At 43.1% G+C, this 18,314-nt stretch overlaps 1 protein-coding gene across 3 annotated transcripts in view; it reads left to right on the plus strand.

Moving 5' to 3' along the window:
• CCDC91 (coiled-coil domain containing 91) overlaps window positions 1-18,314 on the plus strand; it is a 457,779-nt gene that overhangs the window by 355,783 nt on the left and 83,682 nt on the right. For 2 of the 3 annotated variants that reach the window (XM_019515987.1, XM_019515989.1), the window contains one exon: window positions 4,580-4,693. In XM_019515987.1, the coding sequence (XP_019371532.1) occupies window positions 4,580-4,693 (114 nt within the window). Of the gene's footprint in view, window positions 1-4,579; window positions 4,694-12,426; window positions 12,948-18,314 lie in introns of those variants that run through there. The other variant, XM_019515988.1, reaches the window with a different exon arrangement.

Here is an 18,314-nt window from a genome sequence, read left to right on the forward strand (position 1 = left end):
TCAGTGCAGAGGCAGAAAAGGATCTTGGAATCACCATTGATGCCAAGATGAACATGGGCTGGCAGTGTGGGGAGGCAGTCAGGAAGGCCAACCTCACCTTGTCATGCATCCACAGATGCATCTCAAGCATATCCAAGGAGGTGATACTCCCCCTCTAGGCCGCACTGGTCAGGCCACAGCTGGAGTACTGCGTCCAGTTCTGGGCGCTGCACTTCAAGAGGGATGTGGACAACATGGAGAGGGTCCAGAGGAGGGCCACTCATATGATCGGGGGCAGCAGGGCAGACCCTACGAGGAGAGGCTCAGGACCTGAACCTGTTCAGCCTCCAGAAGAGAAGGCTGAGGGGGGATCTAGCGGCCTGTCACAAACTAATCAGAAGGGACCAGCAGGCTTTGGGGGAGTCCCTGTTCCCCTGAGCACTGCCAGGAGTGACTAGGAATAATGGTCACAAGCTGGCAGAGGGTAGATTTAGGCTAGATATCAGGAGGCGCTACTTCATGGTCAGGGCGGCCAGGATCTGGAACCAACTTCCAAGAGAAGTGGTGCTGGCTCCTGCCCTGGAGGTCTTTAAGAGGAGGCTAGATGAAAACCTTGCTGGGGTCGTTTGACCCCAGTACTCTTTCCTGCCATGGCAGGGGGTCGGACTTAATGATCTGCTCAGGTCCCTTCCGACCCTACAAACTATGAAACTATGAAAAAGCTGATCTCTTCAACGAGTTCTTGGCCTCCATATTTCTAAGCAGGTTCTGGGACAACTCCCCCACTATGATTATGGACAGGCTCAGGGGACATGACGCCATGCCTAGGGTCAGATCTAGTTAGGGAACTTCTGGAGGGGCTGGACATGTTTAAATCAGCAGGTACCAGATACTCTTCATCCAAAGGTACTGAGGGAATTGGCGGAGGCCATAGCAGGGCCCCTGGCACGGCTGTATGAGCACACGTGGTGCTCTGGCCAGATCCCAGAGGACTGGAAAAGGGCCAGTGTGGTCCCCAGTTACAAGAAGGGGAGAAAGGAGGACCCGGGTAACTATAGGCCCGTTAATCTCACCTTGGTCCTTGGGAAGACCTTTGAGAAAATTATCAAGGAGCACATCTGCAGGGGCCCAGCTTGAGAAGTAATGCTCAAGGGCAACAACTACGGGTTCATTGCGGGCAGATCCTGCCTGACTAAACTTGTTTCCTTTTACGACCAGGTCACAAAGTCGTTGGATGAGGGCGTTGAGGTGGATATTGTCTACCTGGACTTCAAGAAGGTCTTTGACACTATTTCTCACCCCATGCTCATAAAAAAATGAGGCAACTGCAGCATTGATGCCTACACAGTCAGATGGGTGGCAAATTGGCTCAATGGTCACACCCAGAGAGTGGTGGTGCATGGGTCGTTTTCGACCTGGAGGGATGTGGGCAGTGGAGTCCCCCAGGGCTCAGTCCTTGGGCCTGTGCTATTCAACAACTTTATCAGTGACATGGAGGTGGGTGTGGAAAGCACACTGTTGAAATTCAGTGATGACGCAAAGATGTGGGAAGAAGTGGACACACTGGAGGGGTGGGACAGAATCCAACTAGATCTAGACAGGTTACAGAGGTGGGCAGATGAGAATAGGATGGAATTCAACGCAGACAAGTGCAAGGTACTGCATCTAGGGAGAAGGAGCCTGTAACATACCTACAGGCTGGGGAACACCCTTCTCAACAACACAGTGGCTGAAAGGGATCTTGGAGTCATTGGTAACTCCAGGATGGACATGAGCTGCCAATGTGAGGAAGCAGTCAGTAAGGCTAACCGCACCTTGTTGTGCGTCTACAGATGTATCACAAGCAGATCCAGGGAGGTGATCCCAGGGCGGTGATCTTACCCCTCTGTGGTGCTGGTCAGGCCACAGTTGGAGTACTGAGTCCAGTTCCAGGCACTGCACTTCAAGAGGGATGTGGCTGACCTTGAGAGGGTCCAGGGAAGGGCCACTTGCATGGTCAAGGGGCAGCAGGCCAGGCCCTATGAAGGTAGACTAAAGGGCCTGAATCTATTCAGTCTCCACAAGAGAAGACTAAGTGGGGATTTGCTGGCCATCTATAAATTCACCAAGGTGGACCAGCAGAAAATAGGTGAGTCTCTGTTCCCCCGGACACCACCTGGGATAACAAGGAATAACAGCCACAACTTGATTGAGAGGTTCAGGCTTGATATCAGGAGGCATTACTTTACGATTGGGGCTGCCAGGCTCTGGAATAGGCTCCCAAAGGAGGTGGTACTCTCCCCTACCTTGGGGTCCTCAAGAGGAGGTTGGATAGATATCTGGCTGGGGTATTATGATCCCAGCACTCGTTCCTGCCCAGGACAGGGGGTGGGACTTGATGATCTGTTCAGGTCCCTTCCAACACTAGAAACTATGAACTAACTATGAACTACATATCGGGGAGGAGAGGGAGTTGCCTTCCTCAGTAGCATTGGGTACTGTCTGAAGTTAAGGCTAGGGATTTTGACCAAGGTGCACCAGTGTTCCTCCTAGGATTAAAACCCAGGGGTCCCTGGCAAGAGAGGTTGTTGTTCCACTCAGGTCCACTCAGAGCTAGACCTTTCATCTTATTTAGGGTCAGGAAGGAATTTTACTCCATGGTCAGGGTGGTATGTACTGTGGGGATTTTTGCTTTCCTTTATAGTGGGAGGGTGTGGCTCTCTTGCTTGGATCTCTCAAGCATATTTTAGCAATGATTGCAGCAGCAGGATGCTGGCTACCACTGTCCTCCTGCTTTATCTATGGCAGGTTAGGGTGCTATTCCTTGTGGTTGTGACAGGGTTCAGTGTGTCGTTTTAGTAATAGTTAGACTAGGATTTGTTTGACATAGTTTGGATAGGAATGATCCTGCTTCAGGCAAGGGGTTGGACTAGACCTCCTGAAGTCCCTTCCAGCCCTAATGTCTATGATTCTCTAGTTATATAATAATGTCAGAAAGTGTAAATCCAAAACTTGTTTTGATAAAATTCTTTTTTTTCCATATATGAGGTACAGGAAATTCCCACCTCATGATTAACTCGGTTTTGCTTTTAGGAAACTAATGGGGGCTTTGTGGTATTTGGGACACTTGGACCTTGCGCTGTATGTTGAATTAAGAGTGTGTTTTGGGGCCTGCCCACTTGTTTGTAAAATCTTTAGCCAGGACATATTTATTTCCATCAGATCATGGTAACATCATACACACTGGACTGACAGAAGACTGTTAAGTGGAGTTTACAATAGCAGGACTTGCAAATCATGTTACATTAACTTGTGTTTTGATCACTTCATGAAGGGCAGCACCATGGCTCTAAATTTGAAGAACACGCACCCTACTCTGTGCATTTCTGTGAACTTATTAAATACATGTTACAGTTGAGCATCGCATAATTAACACAAGAAATAAACTAAAAAGTATTTAAAATGTTCTATGTTAAAAGTTATATGCTTATTAATTGAAGAGAAGAAAGGCTGTATCCCCACACAAAACTGGACAGATTTTAAGCCCCTCTAAGCTTATGCTTCACCCATTCTGACCCATTTTGCTTTTTTCAAGAGTTCCACAAGGACACCCCAAAAGTCGCAGTGTGCAGTAAGTACTCACACACAAGTGCAATTTTATAAGATGAACCATGCACATGGCACTACTGTCCTAGGTAAGCCTCACTCAGGTTCTGGCAATTCTTTAATTTCCCAGTTTCTGAGCAAGTGCCTTACACGCCTGTCTTACAAATACAATTTGTTTATGTTGTATATCTTTACCTATATTTCTTCAACAAGGAAAAATATTTTGCCAGTAATTATCTGTTAACTGATTTGATCTTGAATCATCATTTGATGATTGTGACATTAGGCAGGAAATTTACCCAGCAGAGATTGCTTCAGTTGTTGACATTAAGTGGTTTATGACAGTGTTTGGAGTGACAGTAAACACAGCTGATTTAGACTATTGTGTAAGGAAATCAGCCATAAGTGTTTCTATCCAGGTTTCACAGTAGTAGGGAGAATAGAGGGCTTTCATGATGATACCCACTTCTTTTTCCATAGCAATGAGATTGTAGTGATGAATCAAGATTGATAAACAGTCATGCAGTTTTTCCCTCAAATTCCACATTTCCTTTTCTGTACAGTTTTATGGAATATACTAGAAAGCTCCAAAATTTGGAAACTAATAAGGATATGCACGTGTTTAGGTGTGAACATTCCTCTTTCTTACTCCATTAATTAGTATCAGTAGCATCAGTCTCAATTTTTTTTTATGCCTGAAAACTATTTCATTAATTGGTCACTTCCTTCTACAAAAGACAAGAATCTTGTTTCTATTAACACAGCAGCTTTGGGAGCCATTCTTCCTTTCTCACTAATATAATATTGAGATTATAATATATTAATCACAATATACATATGTGAGTTAAAGAAAACTGTTATTGTAGACAAAGAGAATTTATGCTAACAAAGACTTTTCAAGAAAGAATGGGCTGAGATCTATGAGAGATTTTCTCCATGCTATTTTAAATATAAATATCTACAAGTATTCAGTTCAACGTATAAAATATCATTTATCAATTTTTGTGTATTCTAGGAGGTTGTTAAAGCAGCAATAATGGAAGAGCAGAAACGAAGTGAAAAGGCTGTGGAAGAAGCTGTAAAAAGAACAAGAGAAGAATTAATGGAATATATCAAAGAGCAGAAAAGGGTAAGCGTAACTTGTACATAGTAATGGCTGAAGTTTTAAATTCCTATAGCTAGAACTGGACATATTTAAGTTTATAAAGCTGGAAAATCTCATAAAAATGAATTACTTGGTTACAATATGCATTATTTCTTGTTACAATAATTATAAAATTTGGGCAAAAAATGAAGGCAACTATAAACAATAGTTGAAAGATGAATTCTATTTATGTGGATACAGCACATCCTTTTTTTTTCTTTTTTTTTTTTCTTTTTTTTACATATAAACACATTATTCTGCAAGTTGTAAGCGCAAATTTCCTAAATTTTCAATAATTTCTTAAATGTTCAATCTGGGAGTGGGCGACAGGCCTAAAATTGAAGTGGATCAGGTGAGGGAACACCTTGAGGAACTGGACATTCACAAGTCCACAGGTCCAGACGGAATGCACCTGAGAGTTTTGAAGGAGCTGGCAGACATCAATACATCCCCTTTGTCAGAGATATTTGAAAAATCGTGGCACTTGGGCAAGGTCTCAGATGACTGGAAAAGAGTCAACCTTATCTGCAAGAAAGTGAGGAGGGATGACCCGGGGGACTATAAAACAATCAGTCTTACATCTGTCCCTGGAAAAATCCTCAAGAAAATTGCCAGGGGGATCCATCAACACAAGGATGATGGAAGGCAAACTTCTGAGTGCCAGCCAACATGACTTTGTAACTGGCAGGTCATGCCTGACCAACCTCATCACCTTCTGTGACCAGGTAACGTGCCCTGGACAAGAGAGGTGACATAGACGTCCTATACCTGGACTTCAAGAAGGCCTTTCACCTAATTCTCCATGATGTCCTTATGGTTAGGCTGGGGAACTGTGGCCTAGATCATCATACAGTCCGATGGCTAGGCAACTGGCTATGGGGTCAGACCCAAAGAGTACTAGTTGCAAGGTACAAATCAGCGTGGCACAGGGTGACCAGCGGAGTCCCTCAGGGCTCAGTACTTAGGCCAGTACTCTTTAACATCTTCATGAATGATCTGGATTCAGGAGTCAGATGTGAACTCACCAAGTTCACAGACGATACCAAATAGTGGGGGAGGGCGGTCACACCTCAAGACAGGCTGAGGATACAGGGCAAACTTGGACACACTCTCAAGGTGGGCCGACGAAAACCTGATGGCCTTCAATGCAGAGAAGTATAAAGTGCCGCACCTCAGTAGGAAGAACCCCGAGCATACTTACAAGCTCGACAGTGCTACACTTGCTAGCATCACAACCGAAAGGGACTTGGGGGTCTTGAGTGACCACAAGATGAATATGAGCTACCAATGTGATGATGTGGCTGGCAAAGCTAACCAAATTCTAGCATGCATCCACCAATGCATCTCAAGCAAAACCAGATAAGTCATCCTCCTGCTTTACTCAGCCCTGTGAGACCACAGCTGGAGCCAGTATTGGGCCCCCCCCACTTCAGGAAGACTTTGGAGAAGCTTGAGAGAGTCCAGAGGAGATCCAGTCATATGATCCAAGGCCTGGAGGGAAGGCCATACGAGGAGAGGGTCAGGGACTTGGGACTCTTCAGTCTGGAGAACAGAAGGCTCGGAGGGACTTGGTGGCAGCCTACAATTACATAAAAGGGGTACATCAGGACCTGGGAGAACACCTGTTCACCAGAGCTCCCCAAGGGATAACAAGGTCTAACAGCCATAAACTCCAGGAAGGCCGATTTAGACTAGATATAAGAAAAAAGTTGTTTATGGTGTCCAGGGTCTGGAACAAACTCCCCCCAGAGGTGGTGCAAGCACCTACTCTGGACTCCTTCAAAAAACAGGTGGATATATTTCTTGCTGGGGTCACTTGATCCCAGCTGACTTCCTGCCTATGGCGGGGGGTGGGTGTGGGAGGGGTGCTGGACCTGATGATCTCTTGAGGTCCCTTCCAGCCCCTAATGTCTATGAAACCTATGAAATCTAATCAACTCACTCTGATCAAATTAATACATTACATTTATGTTCCCCTTGTTATATGCCATTCTGACAACATATTTTATTCAGAAAGGTGACACACTAAAACTAAACAGTTAAAGTCCTGATCCTATTCCTGTTGAAGCCAGTAGAAGTTTTGCTTTTAAATTTAGTGCAAGCAAGATCAGGACCCTCATGGACAGATATAGGTCACTGGCCACTGTTACACATTTCACTTAGACATGATTAACCAGTTAATCACATCTTAAATTGTAATCCAGCCACATGTTAAAGCAGTTAATGGAGTCGTAAAACAAGAAATAAGCCACAAAGTTACTGTACAAAAAATGGGTTATAACTTTATGGCTGGTTCTTATCATACAATTAAAAACCTGTTACACGAGAGAGGGGAGAAGGGTTGATTTACTTTCGGAGAAGGGATGCATTTACATTCAGACTTCTCTGCTGGGGTTCCATTTTGGAAAGGTGGTTTTGAGTCGCAGGCATGGCTCCGTAATAGCCCACAACAAGCAGCCTAAGGGTTATCCAGAAACAGTGCCCTCAGGCCACAAGTGTTTCTGCTTTGTGAAGTTTCATTTAGGGATTTTACTAGATGTCTGTACCTGGGGACCTGGCCTAGTCTGAGTAACTTTAAAGTAGAGAAACAAAAACTTCATCCCTGAAACTAACTAGGGGAATATTAATTTCTTCAGGTGAAACACAAGTTGAGGTCATGTGTTTGACCCCTGACTTCCTTGACTGCCACAGGCTGGGTATAGTTTAGGGAAGTGGTTCTGAACCAGGGTGCAACAGCACCTCAGAGTGTTGCAAAAGCTTTTCAAAGATGGCATGGCACAGGCACCACTACCACTGCTTCCAGGTGCAACTTCCCCATGTGTCTTGTTCAGAGCCAGACTGGTAAAGGCTATTGAAGGAGCTCTGTATTCTGCTCCCAGAAACAGAAGCACATAGGACAGTTCCACCTGCTCTGTGTGGCTGTGTTTCTGGGAAGAGCATGCAGTGTCAGACTAGGAAGCGCTGTGACAAGATCAGATCTGTTATAGCTTTAACAAGTAAGCCTAATGCGGGCAGGAGCATGTGCTCCAGCCACGTTTCTTCCCAGTCTGGCTGTGCATGAGAAACATGGGGCAGTTCCATCTAGCTGTGTCTGTAGTCATGTTAGCACCCTGGCTGAGAACCACTGGGGTAAACTGAGGCAGCACAACAGTAGTTCTCAACTGGGGTCCTATCCAATTAAAAAAGTTACGCCTCTAAAAAGATTGAGGATCCTTGGTTTAGGAAATGAGAGAGATTAATTTAGTGTCAAGAGTTCAAGGGGATCCTGGAATCTTCCTACGGATGTATGAGTTTGTATGTACCTTAATTAACTTGGTCATTTGCATGGGCCAATCATGGGATAAATGAGAGTGCATGAAATATCAGGCTATTAAACTAATTCACGTCTCAGACAAACAAGCTAAACCCCAACTAAGACCACCAGCTAAATTGTCACTGTCAGCCCCAAAATCTAATACCAGCAAATTGGCTGTTTAGGAAATACAGCCTTCCCACAACAAATCTAGTCACATTTGTCGCCCACAGAAACTTTAGAGATTTGACTAAAATAGTCAAACGTCTGAATAAAAAATAAGTCTACGCTAAAGATTTATTTCTTCTGTTAAGTTCTTGTGATTTTCTCTTTCTGCATGAACAGGCTCATGGGACAAATTCTCATCCATTTGCAGGTTCATTTTCTCCATATCTTTTAAGAGCTTTTGTCTCTCAAGCATATTAGTTTATTTTAAAAGTACATGAGAGAAAAATCTGGCCAAAAATTCGGCTAGCAAAATAATCCTAACAGTTCCCTAGTCATCAGGAATACCATGGCCTTCATTGTTCATCCAGAGATCTTTTGCTTCTTTTATTTCCATCTGGAAAATAAAAAAGCAATAAAAAACACAGATGGTTCTTCCATACAGTCAAACAGTCAAGATGATGATTTGCCCACTGAAAAATATTTTTAAAATGATAACTTTCCTCAGGAGTCATAACTACCATCTCAGCTACCAGAATAGATTCTACAAATTCCATTCTCTACGGCTGTGAGAGAGATTTGCTGTAATATTTTTTCAAGAGTTCTCACCAGCCTTTGTGGAACTCTGTTTTTTCTGTACTAGTATTTTTTTTAATTGAGGCTTGTAGCTAAGAATTACAGAAGCATGTACAATATCAGCCACTTTTTTATTTAACAACCAAACTTAAAAACGTAAGGAATTGTCACCTAACTGATGACCCACTTACATGACTAGTTGTATTACTGTCCTGTCATGAGCTCTCTTGCAAGTTTCAGCTGTTAGGCCTTCAGCTTCTATGGTGGAATTCTACAATTCACTCAGTCTCGGACCAGGATGTGAATTGCAGTACCAACCATGACTAACTCTACTGATCGAACTGTGACTGGATCCTGCAAGTTTTCCTCCAAGGGCCCGTGACATAAGTTGGTTGATTTAAAGTGTCTCCAAAACAGCTTCTTCAAAACACAGCAAGATTTATTCATTGCTAAAAGGCACAAAGCATTGACAATAAAGTATAAAAACAATAAGACACATAACCGTATTCATACATCCAACCATTTCACAGAAAATGCAAAATCAGGAGTTTTCTGTGAAAAACACCAGGCTCCACAATTTTAGTGGGCTTGCTGCAGGAAAATAAAAGCTTACCAGCAAACAGAGAAAAGGGTGAGAACTTTTGCAGACTTGAAGTATGGTGGAGGAGAAGGGAGCAAATGAGGGGAGTGAGCCTATGATGTAGGCTCAGTACAGGAGCCAGTCTGGGACCAGTCAGGGAAGTGAGAGGGTTTTGGTCCCACCTATGAAAACAGCCAGAGGAATGCTGCAGGCTATACAACAAATGCAGCAGCCGCCACCAGTTCTGCAGGGCCCCCTGCAGCCGCAGGTTTTGCAGATAGGACAGGCTAGCCCTGGTCACATCACACAATAAGAACTCTGAAGGGCCCAGCCAGTGTCCCCCAGGCCGGCACCCAGGGGCCATGGGAATCTGTGGCTCCTTCCACCACATCAGTCTGGCACTGTGCACATCCACATATCTAGCTGGCCTCACATATCTTCTTTTCTTGCCTGGCTAGTGGATAGTCCTTAAGAGAAATGTTTGATGATGGGGCTCTGGGGGAGGGGAACCTAGAAAAAAAGTCCCCTGCTCGCTGGACAAGTGTCCTAACCATCAGCCTATTGGTCCAAAAAGTTGAAAGCTTCTTCTCATCTTTTTCACTTGGTAGCCATGGTTTTTTGCCCCATTCAAGTGTTGAGACTTGCCTGTCCTGGAGTATTCAGGTGATTTGATTTTCCTGAGTAGCAATCTGACCTATGCACAGCCTTACTGAGCATGCTCAATAGGCTAGGTGAGGCAAAGCTGAATTGCAAGCTGTGGATATGGATGAAAATAATTGCACTTACACAGTCAGACGGTTATATTTACACAGTTATGTACTTGCAATTTGAGCAAGTAACATGAAATTGGATTCAAAAGTCACTGAATGAAAGCAAAATCTTCTCTATAAAACAAGGAATTCTAATGCACCTAATCCTTAAAACACTTATCTAGGACAGTTGTTTTCAAAGTGGGGTACATGTCCCCCCGGGGTACATGGTGCTTTGCCAAGGGGTACATGCCTAAATTTTAATAAAGGTAGTGGAGGTTCTGATTTATCAGTGCATGGTTAGTAATGGTTTATCCAATGATTGATTCATAGATTGTAAGACTAGAAGAGTCCTTGGAAGATCATTGGGTCCAGCCCCCTGCACCAAGCAGGAAAGATAACTGGGGGCCAGGTAACCCCAGCAACGTGACTGTCTAGTCTCTTCTTAAAGATGTCCAGGATAGGTGATTGCACCACTTCTGGAGGGAGCTTATTGTACAGTCTGGACACCCTGACTGTGAAGAAGTTTTCCTAATGTTGAGCCTGAATCGGTCTTCCAGGAGTTTGTGGCCATTACTCCTAGTTTTCCCCTTGGGTGCCCTGGTGATCAGTTGCTTACAGAGCCCTTGATGTACTCTCCTAGTGTAGTGGTAAGCTGCTACCAGGTCCCCTCTCAGACTTCTTTTCTTCAGGCTGAAGAGTCCCAGATCCCTCAGCCTCTCCTCGTATGGCTTGCTGTGTAAGATTCTGGTCATACGGGTGGTTTTTCTTTGGACTGTCTTAAGCTTGTCCATGTCCTTGTTAAAGTGTGGTGCCGAGAACTGGATGCAGTACTCCAGCTGCAGTCTCACCAGTGCTGAGTAAAGTGGAAGAATCACCTCCTTGGTTTTGCTGGAGATGCATCAATTGATGCATGCCAGAGTATTATTTGCCCTACCAGCTACAGCATCACACTGCCAGCTCACATTCATACTGTGGTCTATTGTTACCCCCAGGTCCCTTTCATTCATGGTACTAGTCAGTTTGGTGCCGCCAAGCCTGTAGGTGTGTTGGGGATTGCTCATCCTGAGGTGGAGCACTTTACTTTTCTCGACATTGAACTTCATCACATTCTGATCCACCCAACTTTCTAGCCTGTCTAGGTTCATCTGTATCTAGCCTATCTTCAAGCATGACCACACTTCCCTATAACTTGGTATCATCCACAAACTTGGCCAGTGAGCTCTTCACCCCCACATCCAAATCATTAATAAAGATGTTGAAAAGTACTGGACCAAGCACCAACCACTGTGAGACACCGCTTCCCACTTCTCACCAGGATGACAGAGATCCATTCACTATAACTCTGAGTTCTATCCTGTAGCCAGTTTCTCACCCACCTGACTGTCTTGGAGCTAAGCCCACAATCCTCGCAATTTTATTGCGAAGATATCATGGGATACTAGATCAAAGGCCTTTTGGAAGTCAAGGTATACAATGTCAGCCTGCTCTCTCATGTCCATGCGGTGAGTTACCTGGCCATAGAAGGAGATGAGGTTGGTAAGGCAACCTGCCTGTGACGAAGCCATGCTGACTTTCATTCAGAATCTTACCTTCTGCAAGCTTATCGCAGATAGACTCCTTGATGAACTTTTCTAGGATTTTCCCTAGGATGTAAGTTAGGCTGACTGGCCTATAGTTACCCAGGTCCTCCCTCCTGCCCTTCTTGTGAATGGGCACAACACTGGTTCTCTTCCAGTCCTCAGGGACTTCTCCAGAGCTCCACGAGTTGTGGAAGAGTTTTGCCAGGGATTCTGCAATGACTTCAGCCAGCTCCTTCAGCTGAAGGAGCTCAGTATCAATGATGCCAGCATTGATGTTCTTCTATGCAGAGACGTGGGTGGTACAAGCAACAGTATTTTGCTGAAAAAGTTTGAAAACCACTGATCTAGGAGATGGTGAATACTATATTTTTAAGAGTGGGAACTTATTTCAATTATCCAGTATATGTGGAGTTACTGCTGCAAAATTATGCATTCGTGCTATAATGAAGTATGGGGTACATTAAGGTCAAGGTGTTTGTAACCAATTTTTTTTCCTTTTTGATCATTTGCCTCACTCATCTATACATCATGAAAGTTTACAGCCAAAGACAGCTAGCTATACTTGGCACAAAATGTTCAGTCTGTTTTTATTGTGGTTCAAATTGAAAATGTGTATAACCCCTAATCTTTTGGGGAAAGTAGATTCTACCTCGCAGGAAGGGAGAGTTAGTCCTGGGTCCCTTGTGTTGTAGGCAAGTGCCCTAACCACTAGGTTATTGGACTCAAAGTCAGGAACCCATCCCCATCCCCTCCTGCATCTGTTTTATTTCTAGCAAGAACACATACTGGGCAGTCATGGACAGCATGAATGGATTTCTACTCAAAGCTAGTGCACCTGTCAGAATAATAAATATACCTTACAAACTGTACTAAAATGCAGCAACTTATGGAAGGGATTCCTGGAAAAACCCTCAAAGAAAGAACAAGTTTGCCTCCATTTGTTGGCTGAGATTCAGTGAGAAAATGTTCCCATTTTCTTTGAATGTTAGAAGAGGATCCGGTTCCACCTCCGCAATGGTAGTGCTCAGTGTGTAAGAGTACACTTCCTTGCTGTTTAAAAATGTTTAGAATCCATGAAAGCCGAGGACGTGGGCACAGCAGTATTTCCACTTGGTTAGCAATGATGAAGTGCTTCAGGAAAAGATGTATAAACAGATTATTTTTGGGAGCTTCAGTTTATTTTGTAGTTGTATAAATACATTTCTTTCTTTACATATTTTCTGGAACCCCTGCTGAAAGTAGTATGTAACTCATTGCCCAAAGACATTGATTACATTAATTTTTTCTTTTAATTCAAGATCTAATATTTGTGATTTCATTTAGAAAAAGCCAATTGTACATTGTGCAAGCATTTGTGACAGCTAAAAACATGTTAGCATTACCAGATACCAGTTTAAGGGGTTCTTGGAAGAGTTTCTGTGCTAATTCACAAAAAGGGATAATAGATTTTTCACCAGCCCAAAACTGTAAAGCAGCTCAAAAATGTATATGTTCCAAAATCATGTCTGCTAGCAAACAGTGAGTAAAACCAACAAAGGCTCAGTTTACAGTGCACTTAATTCTCAAAGAGAAATTGTCTAGAGATACTAAATTTTTTGAAATGGCTTGTAAAAGTAGTCCAGTGCACTATTTATTGCCCAGAAGATAAGAAAATGGGTATGACAGAAAAAATATGAAAGAAACACCATCTTTTATTATGTTTATTAAAATGTTATGACTTTTGAGACTGCTACTTGGAAACTTAACTATAATTTAGAGTAATATTGAGAAACATATATATATATAAATACATTTACATACCAGCATGCAGTATTAGGAACTTTTTAATTCTGTCCTTACTTGCAGTTTATTGTATATATAGTGAGGTTTTTTTTTAAAGACAGCTTTTTGTCTTCCTTTTTTAAAAATTACATTACCTGGAATCTTTCCAGATGCTCACTTACTTTTGTTCTGTCCTGCAACATACCACTTCCTCAACTACTGAAAGAAATCATAAGAATCTATATAATAAGACAGTCATAACTTCTTTAAAAAGAAAAAAAGCAGGGAAATCATTTTTAACCAGTGAAATATCATATATACCATGCTGAAATTAATAGAAGATACCGCAAGCTTTGAGGCTTTTAGAAAGAGGAGACAGGAAAGACCACATCCCCTTGACATATCCCCAAGAGAGGAAGAGTTTGTGGTTTATAATGACCTATGGCCTTGGATTAGAATAAAGTGTTCCAACCCATCCCACAGACTGAGACCCTTACACATGAGCTTACTATAAAGAAACAAGGGTGCATAACATCTAAGAAGCAACAGCTGGTCATAGGCCAAAGCGTGATTTCTAAAACCAAGTGAAATAAAATAATATTTACCCTCACCCCCTTAAATCTCAGTAATTCATTTTCTGTGTTCAGACCCATATTTTAAAGGTTCCAAACCTTTTTCTTAACCTAAAAGGACTGAGCTACTCTATTGGATAGCTGTCTTCATGGTACTAATCTTTTGGAGACAATCAGCAAGTCAGAAACAAGTTACTTACAGAGGTCCTCTTCTTTGTGTCTGAATAAACATTGTATACATTTTCAAGGTGAGCCATTTTGTAGATAACTTAATTTGCTGATTTAAGTCTTGATTTGAGTTCTAAAAGTAACCTTCATAGTTATAAAGTTTTCTTTTCTTAATTAGGATATCCTAATTGTGAATGGATCCATTCCTGTTTTATCAGGGGCATCAAAAATCTGGCCTGTGGAGCCATTCCATTCAGTTGGGGGCATGGCTGGTGGGCGGGATGAGCCCTACTACAGAATTTGTAGACCTGGGGTCCTGCTGGACATAACTGTTGGCAGCAAGGGGCAAGCAAGGCTTTAAAACAACCCCACTAACCCCATTGCTACCAGACCCCCACTGCCCTGTGCCCCCCATCTCCGGTGCTGCTGGATCTGCAGCAGTTGTAGCCGCAAGCATCACAAATCTAGCCCTAGAGGAGCCTCATGGTCTGGATCCAGCTTGGGAAGAGTTTGACACCTCTGCTTTAAATAGTTGATTAGTCTGATAACTGATCATTTGTACAATACTAATCACATGTGCCAACATAACAAAAAACATACAGTAAAAGCACATCTATTATTATTTAAATGGCAACATTAGACTAAAGAATGTTTTTATCTTGAGATATCCTGTTGTACACTTTGGTTATAATTTTAATATCATAAATAAGTCAGAGCTAGCTTCTATACATTCTCCTCAAAAGCTGCCTCTTGTATTTCTAAAGTTGATGTCAATTAGAGAATTAATGCTTCTGGAGCAGAGACTTTTTACAGTATCAAGAAACTGCATATTTATATTAGGCATTTGAGTCTTTTTTACAATCTTATTTAAGTTAATAAGACTCTTGCTGCCCAGGAAGAAGTAGAAATGTTACTTGACCTCATCAGGATTACTTGACTTTTTCTTACCTGGTACCAGGTAAGAAAAAGTCTAGGTGTTGCCATTTTTTAAACTTACCCATGCCTGGCCCTGGTATTTATATCCAATACTGTGATTCTTTGATAGCTGCTGATACATATTTCCTCAGTGCATTACACATCATCAGCCCTCAGCAAGCAGTGCCTCTGCCTCAGGAATTTGTGATTCAAAATTCTCAGTACCACTTCACAATAATAGACTTCCATCTACTAAGTCTTTTGCATTGCTGTTATTGGGTCTAGTACACAACTTCTCTGGTACAAAGATTTTAATCTCCAGCTGTTTCTACATTATGCAGCTCTAATGATCCTTCTGGGGCCAGAATCTCCTCTCTTGAATGTTTTGCTGTTTTCAGAGTCACGCTTCAGGGGATGAGGGTAAATATTATTTTATTCTTATGGTACCAGAACTCAGTGTATGAGATTAAAATGCATTTGAGCCTGTCATCTTCAGCCTAGCTCTCCTCATCTAAAGTATTATATCAGGTTTTCCTCAGTTTACTCCAGCCTCTCAAATCTGCACTTCCCTTGGAAGAATTTGATTTACACCTTCATCATAAAGTAGCAACAAGTGCCTTCTCCTAAGTCTTCTTGTTCTCCTAAGTCTGTTCCTGAGAGAGAGATTGAGTGCTTCCCATTGCAGAAAATGTGCACCTGAAAGATCACAGTGTGACAGGAGGCAAGCTCAGGGCCAAGTTTCAAGTCAGTCCACCCACCTGTCTACGTAGGGCCGTCCATACAGTCTCTCCTTGCACAACTTTGCTATTACAATAAACTGGTGGTAAATGCAGGATGCTGCCCATTCTGTGCCCTGATGCCAGGGGGGCGCTATCCATGGCTCCATAACTTCCTGATGCCATGGCCCATGCCTCGCAGATGGCATCCAAGATTTTGTCATACTCCCAGCCACAAGCCAGATCAAGCCTTGTCCTCTTCCAGGTCTCTTTCTCTCTATCACATACACACACATAACCCCTGGGCCCTCCTCACAGGGTCTCTTGCTCACCGCACCATTCTGTGCCCCCTCCACTCTGCCCTGCTCTCTCCTGGATCTACCCTTCTGGCCCTCAGACTTATCCAAATCATGCCTTGGCTGGTGACATGCAGTCTCTTGGGCCTATCCCACAACCCTCACCTAAGTAGTGCCAGCCAACTCACCAAATGGAAGACCAACTTCCTGCTAGCCCTTTACCAGGCTCTTTATACACAGCACCTTGTGGTGTGATCCTGTGTGGGGTTGGCCCGTGTGCTGCCCTTCCGGCCATCCTTCAGCCCTACTCAGCACATCCCCTGGAGCCGACCTTGAGACCATCCCTTCAGCCCTACTCAACCCTGAATTTTGACCAGTCCTTCAGGTTGTAAAGACGCACCCTACTCTAGGTGGGCCCACCAACACCCCTGCTCTCTCAGGGTCTCTCAACTGCCCCCTTCTCTAGGGCTCCACAACTGCCCCCTCTCTGGGGACACACAACTATCCTCTCCCTGGGGCCTCCGGGGTCTTGCATCCCTGTGGGCTCACGTGGCCACAGCCATGCCTGACCACACTCATCCCACTTAGTAACCCACCTGAAGGTGGGGGCTAGGTTTTAGATGCCCCAACCCACCTTACACCAGGGAGGTTCACAGTCCTGGTATTTAAGTGGAGCTGGCACACCACTGGCAGTCCCACCAGGCCTCCCTATCCAGCAGGATATGGTTTCAAGTCGTGTCTAGGACCATTGAGGCCTCCTCAGTCCCCATAGCCTCACCCTTACTTCCAGGGTGTTCCAAGAGCAGCTCAGCCCAATGTTGCTTCCTTGGCTGCTCAAGGCAGACTGCTGCCTCTCTGGCCTATGTTTGAAAATGGCCACCCTCACTGAGCACCTGTCAGCTGCCTGCTCCTGCCCTTAAAGTGGCAGGCACCAAAGGTGCATTGCCACACACAGGCTTCTTCTTTTTCCTCACTGTTACATTTTAATCCTTTTCCTCTTGCGATACACTCATGGCCATATTGGATTGCATGGACTTTGGAAATATGGTAATCTTTCCTTTATTTATCCAAGACCAGATCAAGAAATAAAGTTACCCCATTAACGGAATGATATAGGCCAAAGTCAAAACTGACTTCACTCAGTATATCCAAGAAGCGTGTCCAGTGCAAGAAGGCTTTCCAAAATATTAACCTCTTGGTTACTGAAAATCATCAAACTTAGCCTTCACAGAGCCCTTTGTAAAAATATGTCCTCCTTCACTTTGAATTAAATCAGAATCCAATTTATATAAATTGTAAAGTGAGAAAAAGAATTTGTTTAGTTCAAATCCATTCTTTATCCAAACATCTTATTTGCTGCTGTCAGGGGGATTCATATGAAAGTCTCACTGGCCATAGAGGTGAACTGCTTAAGATATCAGGAGATAAGCAAGTTGGAGTGCTTATTCATACAGATGACATTTAAAAAATTATTTTTCAAAAAAGAAGTGGACTTGATCTCCTTCAGAATAGACACCTTCCTACCAAATAATTAAATGACTATATATTTACCTGTTCTTCTACTAACAGGAATGTTAGAAGAAATGAACAAGGAAGAAATAACAAGAATACTCATCATGCCAAAGTGACATTCTTCTCCAGTCTGTTAAAACTGTTATTGAGAACAAACCTTCTGAGGAGGCAGGATCTTTTATCACAGCCATTTACAAAAAAACTCAGTATATATCAACCAATCAGACCTGCTTTTGAAAGACCAGTTTTAGTCCACAGAGGGTCTCTTCCAAGATAATGTACAGCCCTAAAGTCCTGCAAGCTATCTATTTATCTTCCTGTGCAGATGATTGTCTTTTGGGAACTTCTGTTGGATGGTCTCTTATTGGGATAAAAAAGGAGAACCAGACATTCCAGGCTTTTTAGACCTGCTTCAGAATTAGATTTTAAATATTGCTTTTCTCACAGGTCATAGCAATAAACCATTATAATTCATGTATGTGCCTATATAGTTACACAATGAGAACACTTCGTGGCACCTTGGTTCCTTAGGCCATTACACCTAATTCACACATCCATGCATATCTTTCCTTCCCAAGATCTTTATATGGTGCAACAACCCATTACAGCTCTCCCCTTTGAGCCAATGATAGCAGTCTCTTTATATTTTAAGTATTTTATACCAAAACTTGGTTCTTGGTAGCAATTATATATATTATCAAAGCAAGACTTAGAGAACATT

This window comes from Gavialis gangeticus, unplaced genomic scaffold (genome assembly GCF_001723915.1).
Source record: "Gavialis gangeticus isolate Ggan-Ray unplaced genomic scaffold, GavGan_comp1, whole genome shotgun sequence".
Taxonomy (NCBI): Eukaryota; Metazoa; Chordata; order Crocodylia; family Gavialidae; genus Gavialis; species Gavialis gangeticus.